This window comes from Nycticebus coucang, chromosome 2 (assembly GCF_027406575.1).
Source record: "Nycticebus coucang isolate mNycCou1 chromosome 2, mNycCou1.pri, whole genome shotgun sequence".
Taxonomy (NCBI): Eukaryota; Metazoa; Chordata; class Mammalia; order Primates; family Lorisidae; genus Nycticebus; species Nycticebus coucang.
Window position 1 is genome coordinate 110,505,657 of NC_069781.1, and position 19,541 is coordinate 110,525,197.

General features: G+C 44.5%; 2 protein-coding genes and 1 pseudogene across 4 annotated transcripts in view; 1 reads left to right on the top strand and 2 right to left on the bottom strand.

The window, feature by feature from the left end:
• SECISBP2 (SECIS binding protein 2) overlaps nt 1-16,765 on the top strand; it is a 40,916-nt gene extending 24,151 nt beyond the window's left edge. For all 3 annotated transcript variants that reach the window (XM_053578856.1, XM_053578863.1, XM_053578870.1), the window contains exons 11-17: nt 5,749-5,915; nt 6,847-6,985; nt 7,736-7,892; nt 8,538-8,758; nt 14,530-14,684; nt 15,089-15,281; nt 15,850-16,765. In XM_053578856.1, the coding sequence (XP_053434831.1) occupies nt 5,749-5,915; nt 6,847-6,985; nt 7,736-7,892; nt 8,538-8,758; nt 14,530-14,684; nt 15,089-15,281; nt 15,850-15,953 (1,136 nt within the window). In that variant the 3' untranslated portion in view covers nt 15,954-16,765. The remainder of the gene's footprint in view (nt 1-5,748; nt 5,916-6,846; nt 6,986-7,735; nt 7,893-8,537; nt 8,759-14,529; nt 14,685-15,088; nt 15,282-15,849) is intronic.
• Nucleotides 5-3,702, bottom strand: LOC128576677 (PC4 and SFRS1-interacting protein-like; annotated as a pseudogene).
• A 1,522-nt stretch (nt 16,766-18,287) lies between the features above and the next one.
• Nucleotides 18,288-19,541, bottom strand: part of SEMA4D (semaphorin 4D) — a 122,171-nt gene continuing 120,917 nt past the window's right edge. Inside the window, exon 19 of the mRNA XM_053578847.1 lies at nt 18,288-19,154. Within this exon, the coding sequence (XP_053434822.1) occupies nt 19,128-19,154 (27 nt within the window). The 3' untranslated portion in view covers nt 18,288-19,127. The remainder of the gene's footprint in view (nt 19,155-19,541) is intronic.

Below are 19,541 nucleotides of genomic sequence, written 5' to 3' on the forward strand. Positions count from 1 at the left end.
AAGAGTCATTTCACCTCCAGCAAGTGGTTGAAAGTCTTTTCCACATAAATTATGTTGTTAATATTTTCTCTTGTAATCAAAACTTATTTATTTATAATCAAAATAGCATGGTGCTAAAATAAGCTTAGTCATAGACCTGTGGAGTAGAACTGAGCATTCAGGAATAAACCCATGTATCAACTGATTTTTGACAAAGAACAGTCTGTTTAAAAGTGATGCCAGGACATCTGGATTTCCATACGCAAAAAAATAAAGTCATACCCCCTACCTCACACCATAGATAAAAATGAACTCAAGGCCATGTGTGGTGGCTCAGGCTTGTAATCCTAGCTGAGAGGCTGAGGAGGGAGGGATTGCTTGAGACCAGAAATTTGAGACCAGCCTGGATAACACATTAAGGCCTTGTCTCTACAAAAAATGAAGAAAAAGAAAAATTAGATTGGCGTGGTGGTGTGTGCCACTAGTTCTAGCTATTTGGGAGGCCAGGCCTGGAGGATCACTTGAGCTTAGGAGATGTAGGTTGCAATGAGCTATGACTGTGCCACTGTACTCTAGCCCAGGGCACAGAGCCCTCCTTAACACTCCCAGGCCTAGACAAAAATTTTTTGAACTAAAAATGGGTCAATTGAGGGCCCAGGTGCATTCATCCCAGCACTTGGGAGGCCAAGGCAGGTGGATTGCCTCACAGGTTCAAGACCAGCCTGACCCAAGAGCAAGATCCCATCTCTAAAAATAGCCAGGCGTTGTGGCAGTTGCCTGTAGTCCCATTTATTTGGAAGGCTGAAGCAAGGGAATCACTTAAGCCCAAGAGTTTGAGGTTGCTGTGAGCTGTGACACCATTTCACTCTAGGGCTCAAAGTGAGACTCTGTCTTAAAAAAATAAATAAAAATGGGTTAGTGGTTTCAGCTCTAAATACAGGAGCTGAAACTATAATTCTTAGGAAAAAATGAATAAATCTTCATGACCTTGGATTGGACGGTGGATTTTTAGATATGGCACCAAAAGCATGGGCCAATAAAAGAAATTTTGGACCTCATTAAAATTTAAAAACTTTTAGGTAGGAGAGACATTGTCAAGAAAATGATAAAACAGTTTATAGAATAGGCAAATCGTATGTCTGATCATGGATCAATATCCACTATCAAATATATAAGAACTCCTACAACTCAACAATAAAATAGTCCAATTTTAAAAGTGAGCAAAAAACTTGAAAAGGCATTTTCCAAAAAAGACATGCAAACATCCAATCTTCACATGAAAAAGGTACTCAGCATCATAAGTTGGTAGGGAAATGCTAATCAAACTATGGTGAAATACTTACTACCTAAGAGGGTGACTATAATTAAAAACATATAAAATGAGAATGTGGAGATATTGGAACCTTTATACACTGCCAGTGGGAATGTAATTTGGCAACCGTTGTGGAAGACAATTTGATGGTTCCTCAAAGTAATAAATACAGAATTACCACATGGCCCAGCAATTCCACTCCTCAATACTTACCCTTCGAAATTAAAAATACTCACACTTGTATGCCAGGGTTTTTTGCATTATTCACAATAACTAAAAGATGAAAACAACCCAAATGTTAATCATCGACACATAAATGAGTAAACATTAGTGGACTACTGTACAGTTTTAAATAAGTAATGAATTTTGATACATTGTATAACATGAATGAAACTTTATTTTAAAAATAAACTTTATTTTAAAATTTTAATTACTGTTTCATTTTTTTTCTTAATAAGTCTACTATTTAATCTCTCAGGATAAAAAAGGCAATTAAGATTCTAAAGAAATAACAAAGGAATGTCAAGGGAATGGGAATGGCACAACTGCTCAATTTCTGTGAGTGTAGTTGCTATTCCAATTTAAATGTCTTTAAAACACATTCAAAACAAAATGTATATTTTCTAAGTGAAATAATGTTATAGCCACCACTTTCTCAGCTTTTTATAATTGTAGACACAAACCTTCATTTTAAGTTTGGTTAAAAAATACAAAAATGATGGCCAACCTTAATATGAAGTGTGTACCTTACAGGAAACTTTGTTAACAATAATAACATAGTAATAATGCCATTAATAATGAAGTCCTCAATTTAGAATCTGGAACCTTCTTCCATCAAAGGTAGGGAAGGGGTAATTCAGTCTAATCAGTCTATCTCAAGATCTTCATCTCTTGTTTGTTCCACTTGTATTATCTTTTCCGTAACTGGATTAACGGCCAAAATGAGCTGCAGCTTTTATTACTGTAGACTGCATGATGTTTGGTATTCAGCTTCCATTTGTTCCTCCTGCTATGTTTTTGGTCTGCTGCTTTCTCATGTTGGCCTTTCAGCATGTTCCTTCTGTGAGCATTCTGGAAGTTTCTCCCAACCTTTTTTCTTCTTTTCATCTTCTTAATCATCTCCTTCAGAATAAAAGGTTGATGTAACCTTTTTTAACTAAATTTTTCCTTTTGATTCAACTTCTTTCTTCCCCTCTTTTTTGTCTGGCTCTTTTGGTTTATCTTCTTCCCTTTGGCCCTCTTCATCCTTTTTTAGCCGCTTTTTCGGTGGTTTTTACTCTTGCGCGCCTCCCTCCCCCCCTCCCCTTTTTTCGGTCTTCTTCAGTAGCCATGTCACTCTCTGAAGGACAGGGCTGTCTTACCGTTTTGGGTCTGCCTCTTGGTTTTAGAATCAGCTCACTTGTAGATTAACAGATGTTATTGCTGTTGTCACGGCTCCTGCCTCTGTCTCTACTGTTTTTCTGCTTTCTTCTTTCTGTCAGCTTTAGGGGTGATTATGTCAATTGCTTTGCTTACATCCTCGTTGCTGGCTTTTTCTTCATGGTCAGTATCTTCCATTGAAATACTAGTTTCTTTTTCTTCAGTATCAGATGTGTTTCATTGTTAAGTTGATTCCTGTTGATTTGAAAATTTCACTTTCAGATTGTTAGCTATTTCCCGTAAACCTTCATTAAAACCTTTTCCTTATTTGGTTTGCCGTATTTTTCCTTATCTTCTGAGTAAGGAAATGTATACTTTGGTCCTAAAAAAGCAGTCTCATGAGTACCAAAAGAGAAAATGGGTTGTTTGTTCATGGGAGGCCTTTATCACTCCGTCAGGAATTCATCTATTCAAGTGGGCCAGTGAGGATAAAGATGAGGTCTTTAGATTTGAAATCTTGAGTCATGACACAGATGAGGTCTCTTAAGTTTGAAATCTTGAGTCATGTTTCAGGGACGAGGCTATGTCTGAAGCCCAGGAGATGAGGAGGACCTGCGGCAATGTGGAGCGTGGACAGAGTGCCAGCTCTCAAGCGGGCTAGCGGGGGAGGATGCCTGGTGTGTCTTGACATGCCTGGTCCCTTCTGGCCACATCCATAGCCCAGGAGTGAGGCCACAGGGTGGGGATAAGGACGGGGGTTTGAATGAAACTTTTATGCTACATGAAACAGGTCAGACACACAAATACCATATAATTCCACATAAATGAGGTATCTCTAGTAGGCAAAATCACAGTAAGCAGATTAGAGGCTACCAATTAGAGAAAAGAGGAATGGGAAGACGACAGTGTCAATTTGGGGTATGAAAAGATCTTGGAAGTAGTGGTAACGAGTGTACAATATTGTAAATGTAATTTATGCCACTGAATTTTTTTTTGTGTGTGTGGTTTTTGGCCGGGGCTGGGTTTGAACCCGCCACCTCCAGCATATAGGACCAGCGCCCTACTCCTTGAGCCACAGGCACCGCCCAATGCCACTGAGTTCTACACTTAAAAATAGTTAAAATGATAAATTTTATGTCATATATTTTACCACAATTTAAATTTTTTTTAATAGGATTTTTTAAGTAGGATTTTTTAAGTAGGATTTTAAGAAATAGATTTTAATGAAAGATGAGGAGTTTCTACTTGATGTAATGACTTTGTGTTGCTGAAAATCTTGTCTGTTTGAGGGCCCTGTGTTCCCTGTGATCTTTCTGTGCAGGTTAGAAAACTGCATTCTGTAGAAATAGATTCCTGCCTGAGAGCAGTGTTATACCAGCACTGGTGTGGCTGTCTCTTTCCTCTGACAAATGTCAGAGCCTAAGGCATTAAAACTTACGATATGTTGCAAAAGGTAACATACAAATTTGCTATTATAGTCTTTTAAGTATGTTTCTTGCTTTTGAAGCAGTTTTTTTGGAACACCACATTAAAAGAAAATAGCTATCCAAGGAAATTGATGAAGAGACTTTTACTTATATTTGGCTTTTGACTTTTGTGTTCTCGGTAGTGAAAAGAGAAATGTGCCTTACGATCTGAAGCTGCTGATGTCTCTTTATTTTTTTTAATAGTTTTTATCTTTTGCCTGCTTTTCTAGGGTTACCCCTGTGTTTACATAGCAGTGATGGGTCAGAGGCCACACTCAAGTCTCTACTTTTTGTTGATGGCTTTTAGTGAACCGAGGGTGCATTCAATCCTCAGGCCAAGGTCAAGTTTTCCTGGTGCTTAGTGTCCTTGGGCCTGCTTGTGGACTCCATCATTGGCTGGGGTGCATGGGTGGCTGGGAATTGCTTTTGCTGGGCACCATGCCATGTGCCCTGTGGTCAGCCAGGGTGTATGGAAGGATGATCCCTATGACAGGTCTTCCCTAGACTCCTCCCTGTAAATCTCTACTGGTCTGCCCATCTGTTGCTTGTCCACCTAAAATGGCAACCTAGACTGGCCGTACTGCCTCTCCTTCCATGTTTAAAGGTCAGCACTGTAAATGACCATACTCAATCTAGCAAGCCCCTTCTGGCAGAGTTAAGGCAAGAAGTGGCCTGGGAGGCAGATAGTGTTGTCTTGGTGACTTGAGTACGTTAAACGCTTTGCATGGAAGCAAGGAATTGGACAGGTGAGAGTTAATGGGTATAACTGATTAATAAAATACCAATTATTTAAAAACATATTTCAATATTAAAGGAGGTTGGGTAAAATACATTTGGAAAACTATCGATGGTTGTTGAAACTAGACAGTCATCTCATGGGTTTTGTTGTTTACCATTCTTCTCTCTTTGGTATGTGTTTGGACATTTTCCTAATTAACAAGCAGCAGGTGAAGTATAGAGGAATTTAACTATTTCCTTCAAATAGTGATCGAGGTGTGGAATTGAGAGCAAGAGAATTAAATTGAAATATTCAGTGGTAATCATAGTAATTCACTGATGATATAGAGGGATTGCCCCCAGCTACATATAATGGGATTTGACAAAACCTGTATCTAGAAACTCAATTGGAAATGTCTTGAGAATCTTACAAGGGCCTTAGAAGATAGCTAGAATAGCTAGATATGTGGAGAAGATACAAGTGTAGAAACCAATAGTCAAGTTCTGCAAAGGTAGTGCCAACTGAAAACGGTGGTGGAGGGGGACTTACTCACCAGAGCAACAATGAGCACCACCTAGAACCATCCTGACTCAAAAAATGAATTCCACAAAGTTATTAGACTCTGCTGAGAAATGTAGGTGATTTGATTACATGGATAGGAGGGTGGGTTGTCTTAAATTTTTGATACTTTGGGGGGATCTCATTCAAGAGATACTGAAGGTCTTTAGAATCACTCCCAACAAAAATGTGTAAGAGATTATTTGACAAAGATGAGAAGGGTTGCAGGGACATGCTGGGGAGTCATGGGGAGTTCCTTCAGATACCCTGAGCTAACCCCAAGGCAAACCAAGGTCCAGGAGCTGGGTAGGGCCACTAGAAGGTGACCTTGAGGGATTTGTCCTTCTGTATTGCAGTTGGAGCAGTGCCAGTCCTTTCCAAAGAAGTCTCATCAGGGGAGAGGGGCCGGCGCCTCAGTCAGGTGAAGACACCACACAACCCCTTGGACTCCAGTGCCCCCCTCATGAAGAAGGGGAAGCAGAGGGAGGTGCCCAAGGCCAAGAAGCCAACCTCACTGAAGAAGGTGTGCACACAATTTCTTATTTCCAGCTTTTAGGATGTTTAAGTTGTAAGGTTTTATATTACTCAAGCTTTTTTTGTTTTTTTTTGAGACAGAGTCTCAATTAATTGCCCTTGGTAGAGTGCCATGGCATCCTAGTTCACAGCAACCTCAAACTCTTGGGCTCAAAGTGATCCTCTTACCTCAGCCTTCCAAGTAGGTGGGACTACGGGCACCCGCCACAATGCCTGGTTATTTTTAGAGATGAGATCTTGCTCTTGCTCTTGCTCTTGCTCGGGCTGGTCTCAAACTCCTGAGCTCAGGCAATCCACCCATCTCAGCCTCTCAGAGTGAGGCGTGAACCACTGTGCCCAGCCTTACTCAAACGTTTTGTACTAAGGTATGTTTATGATTCTCAAACCTTCCAGACTGATGTGATGAAGCATATGAAGCAGGGAAAGAAGGAGGAAGGAAGATCTTTCTTTCTTTCTTTTTTTTTTTTTTTTAACCTTTGCAATGACATAGACAGAAAAATCAGAAATGGAGGGAATTGTATTTTCCTTTCACACGTTCTACCCCTATCTCACCCTAGCTAATTAGAGTCATTGCACAGGCTGCACTCCATGCCACCCTTCCAGTGGACAGTTGCATGCATTCCTTTGGTTAATTCTCACAGCAGCCCTGTGGTGTATTTGCTAAGGTGAGCATTCAGCAGCAGAATTGGCTTCGTGGCCCAGGTCCCTGTCATGTGTCTGCTCTGTGCACCTGGGGAGGAAAGTGCTGCTCTAGGCTGGGGTGAGGGTAGGTCCAGCCTCTGGTAACTAGGTAGCACATGGCCGCTCTCAAGCCACACAGGCAAATTGGCAACAAGTTGAACTTGGGTACTTTATTTTACAAAAGAAAATCTCCTAAGTACAAGCATTTAGATGTTTTAATCATTGGTTTAATTTTTAAGATTATTTTGAAAGAACGGCAAGAGAGAAAGCAGCAGCGTCTCCAGGAAAATGTCCCAAGCCCAGCTATTGCCAGTGATGGTGGGCAAGATGGAGAAAGTGGTGGTGATGACCTGGCCCCTGAGCAGGTGGACTCCTCAGGTACTGACTTCTGTTTGCATCTTAAAAAGTACTTCCAAACAAGATAGCCCTGAATAGAATGAGCTGCGCTTAGCAAACTGTCCCAGACAGTCCTTCCACCTTTGTAGTGGAAGGGGGTAAGCTGTTAGAAATCAAGCTGCTGTGGATAGTGTCGCGTGTGTGTCTTGGAAGGCAGAGGCACTTGCTCCTGTTGGGCATTGCCAGGGGCAGCGGGGAGTTGCTTTGGTAGCTTCTGTCCAGTGAATTGCCCAGTGTTCTACTAGTTATCTCATTAGGGTGGGTGAAAGTTGCAAGTGCTCCCCATCCGTACCACTCATGAGTCATTGTCTTATTCTTGCCCTCCTGGGGGGTTGTGGTGGTTTGTACGTTTTTAAATTCCTTCCCTTGGCGATCTGATACTTGGTTTGCATTTGGGTGGTCTGTAGAGGTAATCAAGTGGGGAAACTAAATTTGACCACTGAACTACACACTTAAAAATGGCTAAAATGGTAAATTTTATGTATATTTTACAACAATAAAAATAAATTTGTAAACTGGGAGGAGGTGCATGTCCAGGCTAGTCAGAATGTTGGTGTGACTGTCTTCACCCTTTCCCCGGGCATCCAGTCTGTTTCCTTGCCCTTTGTAAACTTCTCCACAGAGTTTTATCTGTGTAGCGTCTGGTCCCATCAGTGAGATTCCCTGGGCCAGCCTGTCAGTGTGTGTATGGGGCCCTTCAGATGTCATAGGATGGCTTTTTCCTCTGCGAAGGTCCAGGGGGGACAGATGAATCGGTCTCCTCCACTCCTGAGGCTGAGGGCAAGTCAGAAGAGCCACCGGGCATGGAGCTCCAGGGGGACATAGAGGCCAGCCACCTTGCTCCTGACCACGCCGCCTTCCCCAAGATCCACAGCCGCAGATTCAGGGAGTGAGTGAGCCCCTGACTTAAGTTTCAATCTGGCATTGATTCGCCCTAACAGTGCTGGGCACCATAAACCCACATAGTTGGGCCACACTGCACTATAACCCTCATGGTTGGAAGTAGCCAGACACGTCTAGTTATACATAGGTTCGGAGAGCCTAATCATGGTGTCTGTATCTGGTTCTGCTGAGGTTTCTGTCCTTTGGATAGTGATGAAAGAAGTATCTTTAGTCCAGGTTTGAGATTGGAGAAATTGTTAGGAAGGTGATGACACGTGACATTTGGTGGTTTAATTTTTATGCCATGTCTTAGGGGCAGGATTCTTGTAACCTTGTTTGTTCACTCTGCCTTCTTTTCTGTGCACTTTTCTTCCAGAATGATCTCTCTTAAGTATTAGTTTTCACGATGGGGAGATACATAGAGTGGCTGAGACAGGGTCCTGTGGCAAACCATGGCAGCAGGCAGGGAGTGGAGGGAAGAAGCCCCAGTATTTATTTACCTTCCATAAAATCGAATCAGTCAGGAATTCAGTTTCGATTAATATTACTTGTCACATTGTGACTTCTTGTCTCATGCTGTCTACATCTCTTCTCCCTGAGTACATAGGGTCACAGCCAGTAGTAGTTTCCTGATATTTGATATTTCTTTCAGTTACTGCAGCCAGATGCTTAGTAAGGAAGTGGATGCTTGTGTTACGGACCTTCTCAAAGAACTTGTCCGTTTTCAAGACCGTATGTACCAGAAAGATCCAGTTAAGGCCAAGACCAAACGCCGACTTGTGTTGGGGCTGAGGGAAGTTCTCAAACACCTGAAGCTCAAAAAGTTGAAATGTGTCATCATTTCTCCCAACTGTGAGAAGATCCAGTCGAAAGGTAATAGCCCTGTGGTGTGTGCCCAGACGCTGGTTACTGCCCTCGTGGTTGGCCACACGCCTGGGCAGACTGTGCTAAGGCCTTGGCACCTCATTTTTTTTTTTTTTTTTTGTTTCTGTTTTAAATTGAATAATTATTTCTCAAATGTATTGACTACTGCAGTGGTTGTCAACCTTCCTAAGGCCACGACCCTTTAATACAGTTCCTCATGTTGTGGTGACCCTCAACCATAAAATTATTTTCATTGCTACTTCATAACTGTAATTTTGCTACTGTTATGAATCGTAATGTAAATATCTGATATGCAGGATGGTCTTAAGTGACCTCTGTGAAAGGGTTGTTCGACCCCCAAAGGGGTTGTGACCCACATTGCTGGACTACTGAATGTCTAACTTTCTGTAAAGCAGGAGGGTCACGTAATCCTGCACCATGGGTTTCCAGCCAGTCCACACAGTCCTCTGACAGCAGGGGATGATGTGTTCCCATCACACAGGGTGCTCTGGAACTGAGGATGGTCACTGGTCAGACACCGCAAAATGCTGTGCCTGGCAGCCAAGCCAGGGCATTTGTCTGCTTACATTTAGTTGTTCTGTCTGTGGTTAGCCTCATCTGTTCGCTCATTACAGAGGTGGGTTTATCTAAATACTTGCCATTTTACTTTAGCTGGAAGGCATATTTTGTTTAGACTTTGATGTGCTGGGTAAGGTGACAGTAACTGTCTTCTGTGACATCTCGTTTACCCCGTTGCTTGTACCATCTTGGCTCCCAGAGAACCTGCTTGTCCATGTTGTATCCTTCCTAGATTGAGTAACAGAAGAACTGAAAGGAGCAGAACACCATTGCTTAGGGCACCCTGCATCTCCGTCTAGGCTGGGATCACTCACAAGCCCTTCCCTGGCCCCATTCCTCTCTTCTATGTGTAAAATTCACCTTGACCAAGGTTGCACTAAAGGTGATGAGTCTAGATCCTGGGGCTGAACCCTTAGAGATGATCTTTGCAGCTACTGTTTCACATCAGAAGCCTGGAGGTTTCTTGACATGTCTAAAGCCCCCAGCAGCCCCGGGGCAGCAGCCGCACCTCCTCATTCCCAGCCCAGCAGCTTGTCCCTGTCCTAGCTCTATACAGGGCCAGCGCTGACTAGAATATGGCAGAGGAGTTCTCAGTGACTTAATGGTATGTCTGGCAGTCCCCAGAGGCCTTTCTGGGTCACTGGAAAGAACAGGCCACATGTTTCCCTGGTAGTTTCTTTACTTGTTGTATATCCACACAACTAATGGGATCAAGTAGGCCATGGGATTTATTAAGGGGAAAATCAGGCCTAGGTTCCCTGTGTTCTTTAGAGATTCTACCTTCTCTCCACTGTTACCGGTGATGCGTTACATCCCGCATACTCGTGCCCTGCCTCACCACAGGGCTGGGGCCAATGGACTAGACACTGACTCGCCTCTTTACCAGTGTCCTGCTAGGTCTCCTGACCTGACTTCACCCCTGTGCTTCCTGTTCATGAGCTTTGTGGGATTCTGGGTCCAGGTCTGGCTTTTCTGGACTCTCCCCACTGTTGGCATAGTCTGCTATATCAGTTGTCCATTTGCATTTCTGTTTCCAAAACTTTCTTGTCACTCACATTCTCCTCTGGATTCATATCTTTAAGAAAACAAAAAGGCGAGGTGGCTCAGGCCTGTAATCTAGCACTTTGTGAGGCTGAGGTGGGCAGATGGCCTGAGCTCAGGAGTTTGAGACCAGCCTGAGCAAGAGCAAGACCCCATCTCTAAAAATAGCCAGGCGTTGTGGCCAGTGCCTGTAGTCCCAGCTACTTGGGAGTCTGAGACCAGAGAATCACTTGAGCCTAGGAGTTTGAGGTTGCTGTGAGTTATGACCCCCAGCACTCTACCAAGGGCAACATAGTGAGAGACTCTGTCTCAAAAAAAAAAAAAAGAAGAAGAAGAAGAAAAAGACAGACATATTTATATATTTGGTCTACAGTCATCCCCCTCTTCCTTAGAAGCCACCATTCTGCTTCTCTGTCATGGCAGAACATGAGGTTAGGTTTTTACTTGATTGGCATGGTAAGGATTTGTTATGTACTTAAAATGCATTTGTTTTATCATTGGTTCCTACATTTTTTTTGCTTTGAAGCATAAGATACTTGGTTGTATATCTTGTAAATATTTGTCAGTTGGATAAGATAGCCAATGTCTTGTGATCATTATAAAAGTGAAAATTAGTATTAGTATTACAGCCTTGAATTATATTGAAGTGCTATACTTGCTCAGAGTGGCATTTTACCTCATAATTCTGAACTTTTTTTTGAGACAGAATCTTACTATGTTGCCCTCGGTAGAGTGCTATGGAATCACAGCTCACAGCAACCTCAAACTCTCGGGCTTAAGTGATTCTCTTGCCTCAGCCTCCCAAGTAGCTGAGATTGCAGGCTCCTGCCACAGCACCCGGCTATTTGTTGTTGTTGTTGTTGTTTGGCAGGCCTAGGCCAGGTTTGAGCCTACCAACTCCAGTGTATGTGGCCAGCACCCTAACTGCTGAACTACAGGCGCCGAGCCAGTTCTGAACTTTAAATGGAAATTATTTATCTGAGCTGAGCATCTATCTTATCTGACATGAGCTCACTTGTACTTCAGCAGGTCACCTATTAAAGTATTCATGCTTTGATCTCTTACTAAATGGCATTGGGTGGGAGGTTGTTTCAGCAAAACAATCTGGACTTGCATTGTTTGCATTAGGGATACCCAAGTTCAGTGATGTGCTAGGGGGACCCCAGGACTCAGCATATAGTGGTCCTTGTGGCTGTCACTGATTACAGTGAAAGGGTGCAAAGCAAAAGCACCAAAGGGAAAAGGCAGATGGGAGGAAGCCCAGCGCAGGCTTCCAAAAGTCTGTCCTAGTGGTGTGGGATCACACAAGACACGCTTAATTCCCCAGCAGTAAGTGTGACAATCTATGGGAAGTGCATTCTGCCAGGCGTGCTCATTGGAGACACAGTGCTCAGGGTTTTACTAGAGGCCAGTCACACAGGCACTGTTTGCCCAGCACATACCAAAGTTCTAAACTCCAGAAGGAAAGCAGGTATTGAGCATAAACCACAGTGTTCACACACAGCTGAGGCACAGAAGCCACTCTTATTAGTTAGAATGGTGAGAAGCCTCCTGCAGTTCAAGTTCACAGATCTCAGCCAAAGCAGAACTTAAGAGGACAGTGGCCAGGCCTGTTATGTTGGGTTTTCCCTGCACACTGCTCAGGTAACATTTGTGATTCATTCCTAGGGGATGGGGTGGACACTGGGCAGAGAGAGACTCTGAGGGACATGCATCTGATGTTAGGGGAACTTAACTGTCTCTCCTGACAAGTTAAAAATATTTCATTGTAATTATACCTAAGGAACCCCTCGCCTCTGCCCTGTCCCCCCCTTTCTCCCACCCTGTCCAGAACTGCTATTTTTCTTCAAAGTTTATATCCTAGGAGGTTGCCTCCTCATTGCCTTCCATATGTTTCACTTAGATACAGGGCAGGGAATAGGCAGAAATAAGGGCTGGAGGCTTAGAAAATTAACCTCCCATCCAACCACCTGCAGAACTTGGTTCCAGTTCCCACAGGTGGAGAATAGGCATCGGAGAAGTGCCTCTCTTGAAAATGAGATGATCTGCATGTAATTAGGTACCAGATGGTAACTTTGGCAATTGCAAACGGTTGTTGTTTCTTACAGTTGTTTTGTGAAGATGTGTATCTTTTAAGTTAAATAAATACCTGGTAGAAGGGGGCATGATGGCCACAGCCCATCCCAGGGCAGCGGGTGGCCTTCCTCCCTGCTCAACTGCACTACCTTGTCCAGTTTTCATCAGCAGTTTTCTTCTGAGAGGGTCAGCATCAAGCCCTAGATATTTCCCAGGAACTGTTTATATTTGTTGCCCATTTGTCTTTTGGCGTGGTTATCTTTTTTAGATTGATTTGTACCATTTTTCGTAAGTTAGCCCATTGGATAAGAGTTCCAAATACTTTTTCTGGTTTATCATTTGGCCATTTTTTGTAGAATCTGTTTGGCTCTGTAGAAACTTTAATTATTATATTGTTGTTTTTTACTTATTTTTTCTTGCATCTAGGTGTTGATCATTTCTCAGCCTTCCCACTCTTGTGTTATTAAAGATTTGTTTTTAAAATTCTGTTGATTTCCTGATCCTTCCATGTTTTCATTTTTGTATGTTTAGGTAGAATACATTTTGGTCTAAGATGCCAAGTTTGAGTGCCACTGGATCTTTGCAGAGCCCCACCCCCCACCAGTCATCTGCCATCATCTCCTCCACTGGGGGAAACACTGCTCTGCGCATGCTCAGTTTCCATTAAATTTCTGGACTCTATGTTCTGTCAATCTGAATCACCTTGTTTATGCTTTAATCTCTGGAGATGCTAACCTGGCCTTTTTTTTTTATTATTTCAGATATGAGGGTACAGATCATATGTTATACTGTTTACATTTCTCAAGTATAGTTCAAGTTGTGGTTGGTGAGCCTTCACGGGGGCGGGGGTGGGGGGGAGGGTGCTGTATATCCTTACATTATGCCTGTTAGCTGAGAGCCTACCATCCTCCCTCCATCCTTCCCTTTTTTCCCCCTACAACTTGAATTTGTGTTTTTCTATTGGTTTCATATTAGTATTGAGTACATTAGATATTTGCTTTCCTATTCTTGTGATACTTTACTAAGAAGAATGTGTTTCAACTCCATCCACTAGCCTGACATTTCTTCCTTAAGTTTTTTTTCTCAGAGAAATCTTATCTGTAGTAAAATATGTTAAAATGTTAAAAATTTTAGGTAAATGTAAAGTTGACATGGATCATTCTGTGCGAGAGCTTAGATACCTTTTCATCTGTTCCAATTTTCTCTTATGTTAAGAGCATGCAGAAGTTCTATAAATCTTTCATTTTCTGTGCCATACTCATTCCTGCCTCCTGTGATCTTGTGTTGCCATTGTCCACGGAGTCATTTTCTCTGACTGCATGCTAACTGGCCACCGCAGGAGGGTACAAAGACTTGCGCTGGGCCCCTTGAAGCCTCACCCTGGGCTCCTGCCTCACTTCTGATGCAGGTGTGGGTACTTCTCAGGTACTTTGGTCTCAGAGTGGCCAGGAGAGGCCTGCACATGGTGCCCCTTCCATCTCCTTCCCTTCACTGTGCCTCACTCTGAAGCAGGGTCAGAGAGTAGAGCATGGTGAGCCCTCGGGAGCCAGACCCTGTGCCCCAACCAGAGGTACCATGTGGGGTAAGGAACCGAACCTGTCTGTGCCTTGGGCTTTCCATCTCCAAGTGGGGACATAAGCATCTGCCTGCTTTTTGGATTTGGTGGGGGGATATAGGAGTTAATATGTGTGAAGCATTTGATCAGTGGCCTGGCACGTGGTTAAGTGTTCGGTAATTTTAGCTAATACTTAATTTTTCTCATTAGCATAAAGCAGTGGTTCTCAACCTGTGGGTCACGACCCACAGGAACTGTATTAAAGGGCTGCAGCATTAGGAAGGTTGAGAACCACCGGCATAAAGTAAGCTGTGTGTTTTACTACGTCATAGAAGTATCTCTTTTGGAGAGTTAATTCTTCCCTGTCGCTGTGACTTGCTCTCTTGGTGAGATTTGGCGATGGTGCTGATGTGAGTATAAAATCATCAGCAGGCATGTTGTCATTTGTAGAAAAAGTACTTTGCAAACAGTATCAACACCATGCTGCATGTGATGTGTCTCCCTGTCGTTTTCGTTGTCTTCTGACCAGGTGGGCTGGATGACACATTGCACACCATTATTGATTATGCCTGTGAGCAGAACATTCCCTTTGTGTTTGCTCTCAACCGCAAAGCTCTGGGGCGCAGTTTGAACAAAGCAGTTCCTGTCAGTGTGGTGGGGATCTTCAGCTACGATGGGGCCCAGGTGAGACAAGGGGCAGGGCACAGGCCCCTTTAGTCCCTGGCTGTGGGAGAAAGTGGGTCCCAGCAGTCCCTACTAGTAGGCTGGCGTTGAGAACGTTGAGGCAAAAGCATTTCATAGAATGGTGGCCTTTGACTCCTTGACAGCACAGAGTGTCTGGTTTTGAATTTGGCTCTCGGGCTTGTGCTGACATAGAGGCATCTCAGGCAGGTGCCGGAGAGGTCAGCCTAGCCCACTCTTCCTCCGGGGCAGCATCCTGGCACCCCCCAGACACCGGGGTAGGAGGGCTGCAGGACCCAGAGTTGCCTCTGCTTCCCAGCAGAGGGCACTGTTGTTAACTTTGCAGGGGACCCCCATCTTCTCACTAGTCAGAGGACTTCATCTGTGTGCTCTTGCTTGTGCCTAAGGACCAGTTCCACAAGATGGTTGAGCTGACAATGGCAGCCCGGCAGGCGTACAAGACCATGCTGGAGAATGTGCAGCGGGAGCCGTCTGGAGAGCCTGGGCCTCGGGTCCCTTCCAGCCTACCCATGGCGGGCCCCATCTGCTTGGTAGAAGACAGCCCCCCAGCCCCCACTGAAAAAGAAGAGCCACACTACAGTGAGTGATCCGTGGAGGATTTTGTGTCATTTTGAGTGTCCTCTAAGTTCTTTATCAGCTTCAATTAGCATCCCCAGGAGAGCAGTTTGGCCATTGATGCTGCAAGACAAGCTGTAACAGTGCCCAGTAAGTCCAACCAAGGTGAAATCTAGCCAGAACCAGCTGTAGTCAGGCCTAGTAAGTCAAGGCCAAGATGGTTATAATCAGTCCCAGTAAGCCTAAGCCATTGCCTAAGAGGTGTTTTCAACTTTGGACATTGTCAGGACTTGTCAGTGGCTGTCTTATAATTCAAGTCAGATGTCACCTAACAGAGAGTTAATGGTAGCTGTACCCAAGACAGGGTTGGAAAGCCAGGCGGGGTTTCCTAAAGTTGTGAGCTCTCTTGGCGGGGGCCGGGGGTGGGGGCGGGATGCAGCTCAACTGGCCCAGCAGACTGGGAGCAGTGAGTAGCCCCTGTTGGGCTCCTGAGCTCAGTGATCTGCTGGGCAGTGGCCACAAGTCCACTCAGTCATACCACTGATTTTCTGATAGGAATTTTCTAACTTGTTGATCTGTTTTCTCCTTTTAGTTGAAATCTGGAAAAAACATCTGGAAGTGTACAGTCGATGTGCCCTGGAGCTAGATGAATCCTTGGAAGCTTCTACCTCTCAGATGATGAACTTGAATTTATAGCAAGAGAGTTCTTTCCTGTGTGTGTTTTTTTGGGTAAGGAGAGGGAGGTTTCAAAGACTTTGGGGCCTTTTCTTTGTAGTTCTTCATTGACCTAATGTATTTTGTATGACTGTTGAATCTGGAAATTAGACACTGCATGAAAGGGGATGTGAAGCAGTGTCTCAGGCCTTTAAAACTGTGGAGCCCATCAAATGTTGTTCATATATACTCCGGTGGAAATTTCTTAAAAGCCTGGTGATACAGCTTTGGCTTTCTGAGCACACTGTGGATCTGGAAAACACTGGAAAACATGGTACTTAGAGTACTTTGGCTGCTAAGGAAATTTCCTCTCCATTGCAGAATAGCTGAGCCAAGTGAGTGAGTTTGCAGAAAGCTGGTGCTGTGATTTTGCCAGCGGGGACCCCCCCTCCCCAGGGAAGGAGCCCAGTCCTGCAGGGAGCCACCTGACGGAGGGCTGCAGGAACACTGGCATCAGAGCAGGACTGTGGGGAAGGGCCCTTTCCCAGGCATGTTGCTTTTCAGCTTTCATTTGGGGATACTTGGAGGATTTGCTCAAATGAGCCACAGAAGGAAAATAGGTTTTCTAAACCTATGACTTTTGACATGAATTATTTCTTTCAGTCTTTATTTTTCAGAGAAACAATGTGTATTGAAGTTCCTAGATTTCAGTTTAATAATCTATAAATCTTTTCTTTCTTTTTTAAATGAACATATTCTGAATGTGGTTTCTGTCTCAGAGGAGGACAGATTTTACTTTCCTATTTTCCTTGTAAGTAAGAGGGTTTATTTATTTTGAATAAAGAGTAATTATTTAATTTTGCTCCAGACTCTGGTGACCTTAAGCTCATCAGTGGTCTCTGTCTTAATTGACTGTTCCTCTTGGACATTCTGGCCCTGAAGTGAAGGGGGCTGAGCAGGGTCTGAAAGTAGTGACAGCCACAGCCTCTGGCCTGCACAGACCTGCCACACATGTCCTGGCTCAGTCCTGGCCTGCACTCACATTTCATTTCACCAAAGCCTATGGCAGGAAAGGATTTTCACTGCTTTCTGTTCATCAAGTAAGTAGGGTGTTGTTTGGCTTTGAAAATACAGCTAATTGACTTTAGTCATGCCAGCCGGCTATTGTACCACTGAGAAATAAGTGACACAGAGATAAAATTGCAATGAGTCAGAGATGGCATGCTGTGGGCAGGGCTGCAACCGTCCCCTGTCATCTGTGGTGCTCGTTGTGACCACTGTGAGCCCTGACAGTCTTTACCCATTCTGAACTGTTTAAATGTGGTCAGCCAGGTCAGAAGGCATTCCAAGCCCAGAGTCCCCTCCACATGCTATCCTTCTGCCACATCAGCAGGAGCAGTGAGGTCTTTCCTGCACCACCACCCCTCTATCAGTAGGTAGCAGATCCACTGTAGTAAGTTTGAAAGTGGGAGATTTGAAATTAATTTGTGGGGAACAAATACCCTGTCAGCTGCACGGAGCAGCTATTATTTTAAAATTTCATAAACAAAAAGCCTTTTCTTAGAGGTCTCTAGGTCTGTGGTATTCGTTTTACTGATCTAGGAATAAAAGCAGCTTTCACAGACTAGGTGGGTTAACATACATTCAGCTTCTGAGAGGTTTCCTGCTCAGACCTCCCCTTTCTCACCTGCACTTGCCTAGTGATACCATCGCCACTGCTTTCCTGGGCAGGAAAGGCTCAGCTGAGACCACTGCTGTGGGCTGATTGGCTCCCTCACCACACCAGGTGCTTCAGGAAGCACAGCACCGCAGCCAGGTGCCACGGACTGTTTGTTATCTAACTGAACAAACGTACTTTCATTTTTTTCCAACATTGAAAGGACTCAAAAATTCACCCTCATAATTAGATTTCCTAACAGAACACCGTATTACAAAAACTGCAAGTGTGTGACTGTTGAGTGTGAAAGTGCTCTAGATCCATACTTCACGGAAGACACAGAAGGGGCATCAGTGATACAAGCCCGGAGCTTGATGCATGTCACTGGCAGCCTGTAGCTGCTGAGGCTGTTTCCAAGCAGGTACCACAATGAGAGCTGTTCGGTATTTTATAGAAAAACTTAGACTATGAATATGTGATGGCCTATGAGCAGCATGAGCGTCATTTGGCCACATGGGCAAGCACAAGCCTGGGAAGTAGCTGGCCAGGCTGTGGTCGTATAGCTGAGATGATGCTTGTTACTTGCTAGGATCACAGAGGAGCACAGAAGGTTGGTTTCATGGTAGACATGAAAACTGTCATTCCACAGACAAGAAGAGACGAGTCTGTAAGATTAAAGGCTGAGCAGCTTTAGGACAAGTTCACACACAGTGACAGAGTCTGGAGATACAACTTTAATAATTAGAGACTCAAGAACAGGTATAACAAAACACTCTCTTGAGATTCATGCCTGTGTCGAGAAAATTTAACATGGCCCCAGGAGATTTGCATAATTGACCTGTTTGGCTTTTCTACCTCAATACAAACTTGGTGTCCCATTGCTGAAGCTGAGCACTGACGGCATACATCAAAGACATAACCTGCAGTGCCTGAGTAGAGCAGAGAGCTGGTATCTGAGGTGAGTGAGGAACACAGGGACTAGAGACATACCCTCCCAGACGGCGGCAAAGCATCGCATGTGGAGTCTCGCCTTCTGTCCCGGCATGTACCTTCAAGGATTTGTGGCTAAATCTGAGGGTGGGAGAAGTGGCAGGCATGGCTTGATTTTCGCCAGTAAAAGCAGCAGCTGCCTGTGCTGACTCTGTCGGCTGGGGAATGGGGGAGGTGGCTGACATAAAGTAAGGTTATTGGGATCTTATAGAAGTGGTCCTCAGGACATGATGAATGTTTTTGGAGGAGCAGCCTGTACCCAACACGGTTGTTTTAGTGTCAGTCAGAGGTGCTACTGTAGCCTATTAGCCATCCTGGTTACTCACTTCCACCAGACAGACCCTCCTGTTACACTGAAGCATGTGATTTTAAAGACATCCCGGTCCCTGTCACGGGCCCATTTAGGTTCCATGTTCTCCCACTGCCCCACCCCTGGCTCTAATGGCCATGTAGAGCAGGCTGGGGCAAGACACCTCGCTACTGTGGATGCCTGGTCCTTCTCCAGAGGTAGCCATGGCCAGTGCAGCAGGGTCTGGTCAGGGTCTGGGTTGAGAACTGTGTCCTGGTGGCTACACAGTGTCCTTGCTACAGCTTTCCTAAAAGAACAACACAGCAGTTGAATCCTTGACAGAACACATGGACCACTCTTACTCTGCACCCTGATTTTTCCTCTAGACAATTCCAGGCACATCAGTAGTGTCCTGAGTCTCCTTCCATGAAGAACTGATGACCCAAGCACCAGGCATGGTTTTCCCACCTGGGACAGAAAGGTGAAGCAGCAGCCCATTCCCACCAACTCCTGGGTTGGCCAGCCTGCCTGCTTACCCCCGTTGTCTCTGAGAGGGAAGTGGTTTTGGGGAGAGGGAGCTTGCTCTCTCTATGGAAGGATCAATTGTAAATTCCCCACCTTTTGGCAGCAACTTAACCCACAGAGTGCCCTGAGGCCTGTGGTTTGCCCTACACTTTGGCAGAATATCTATTGT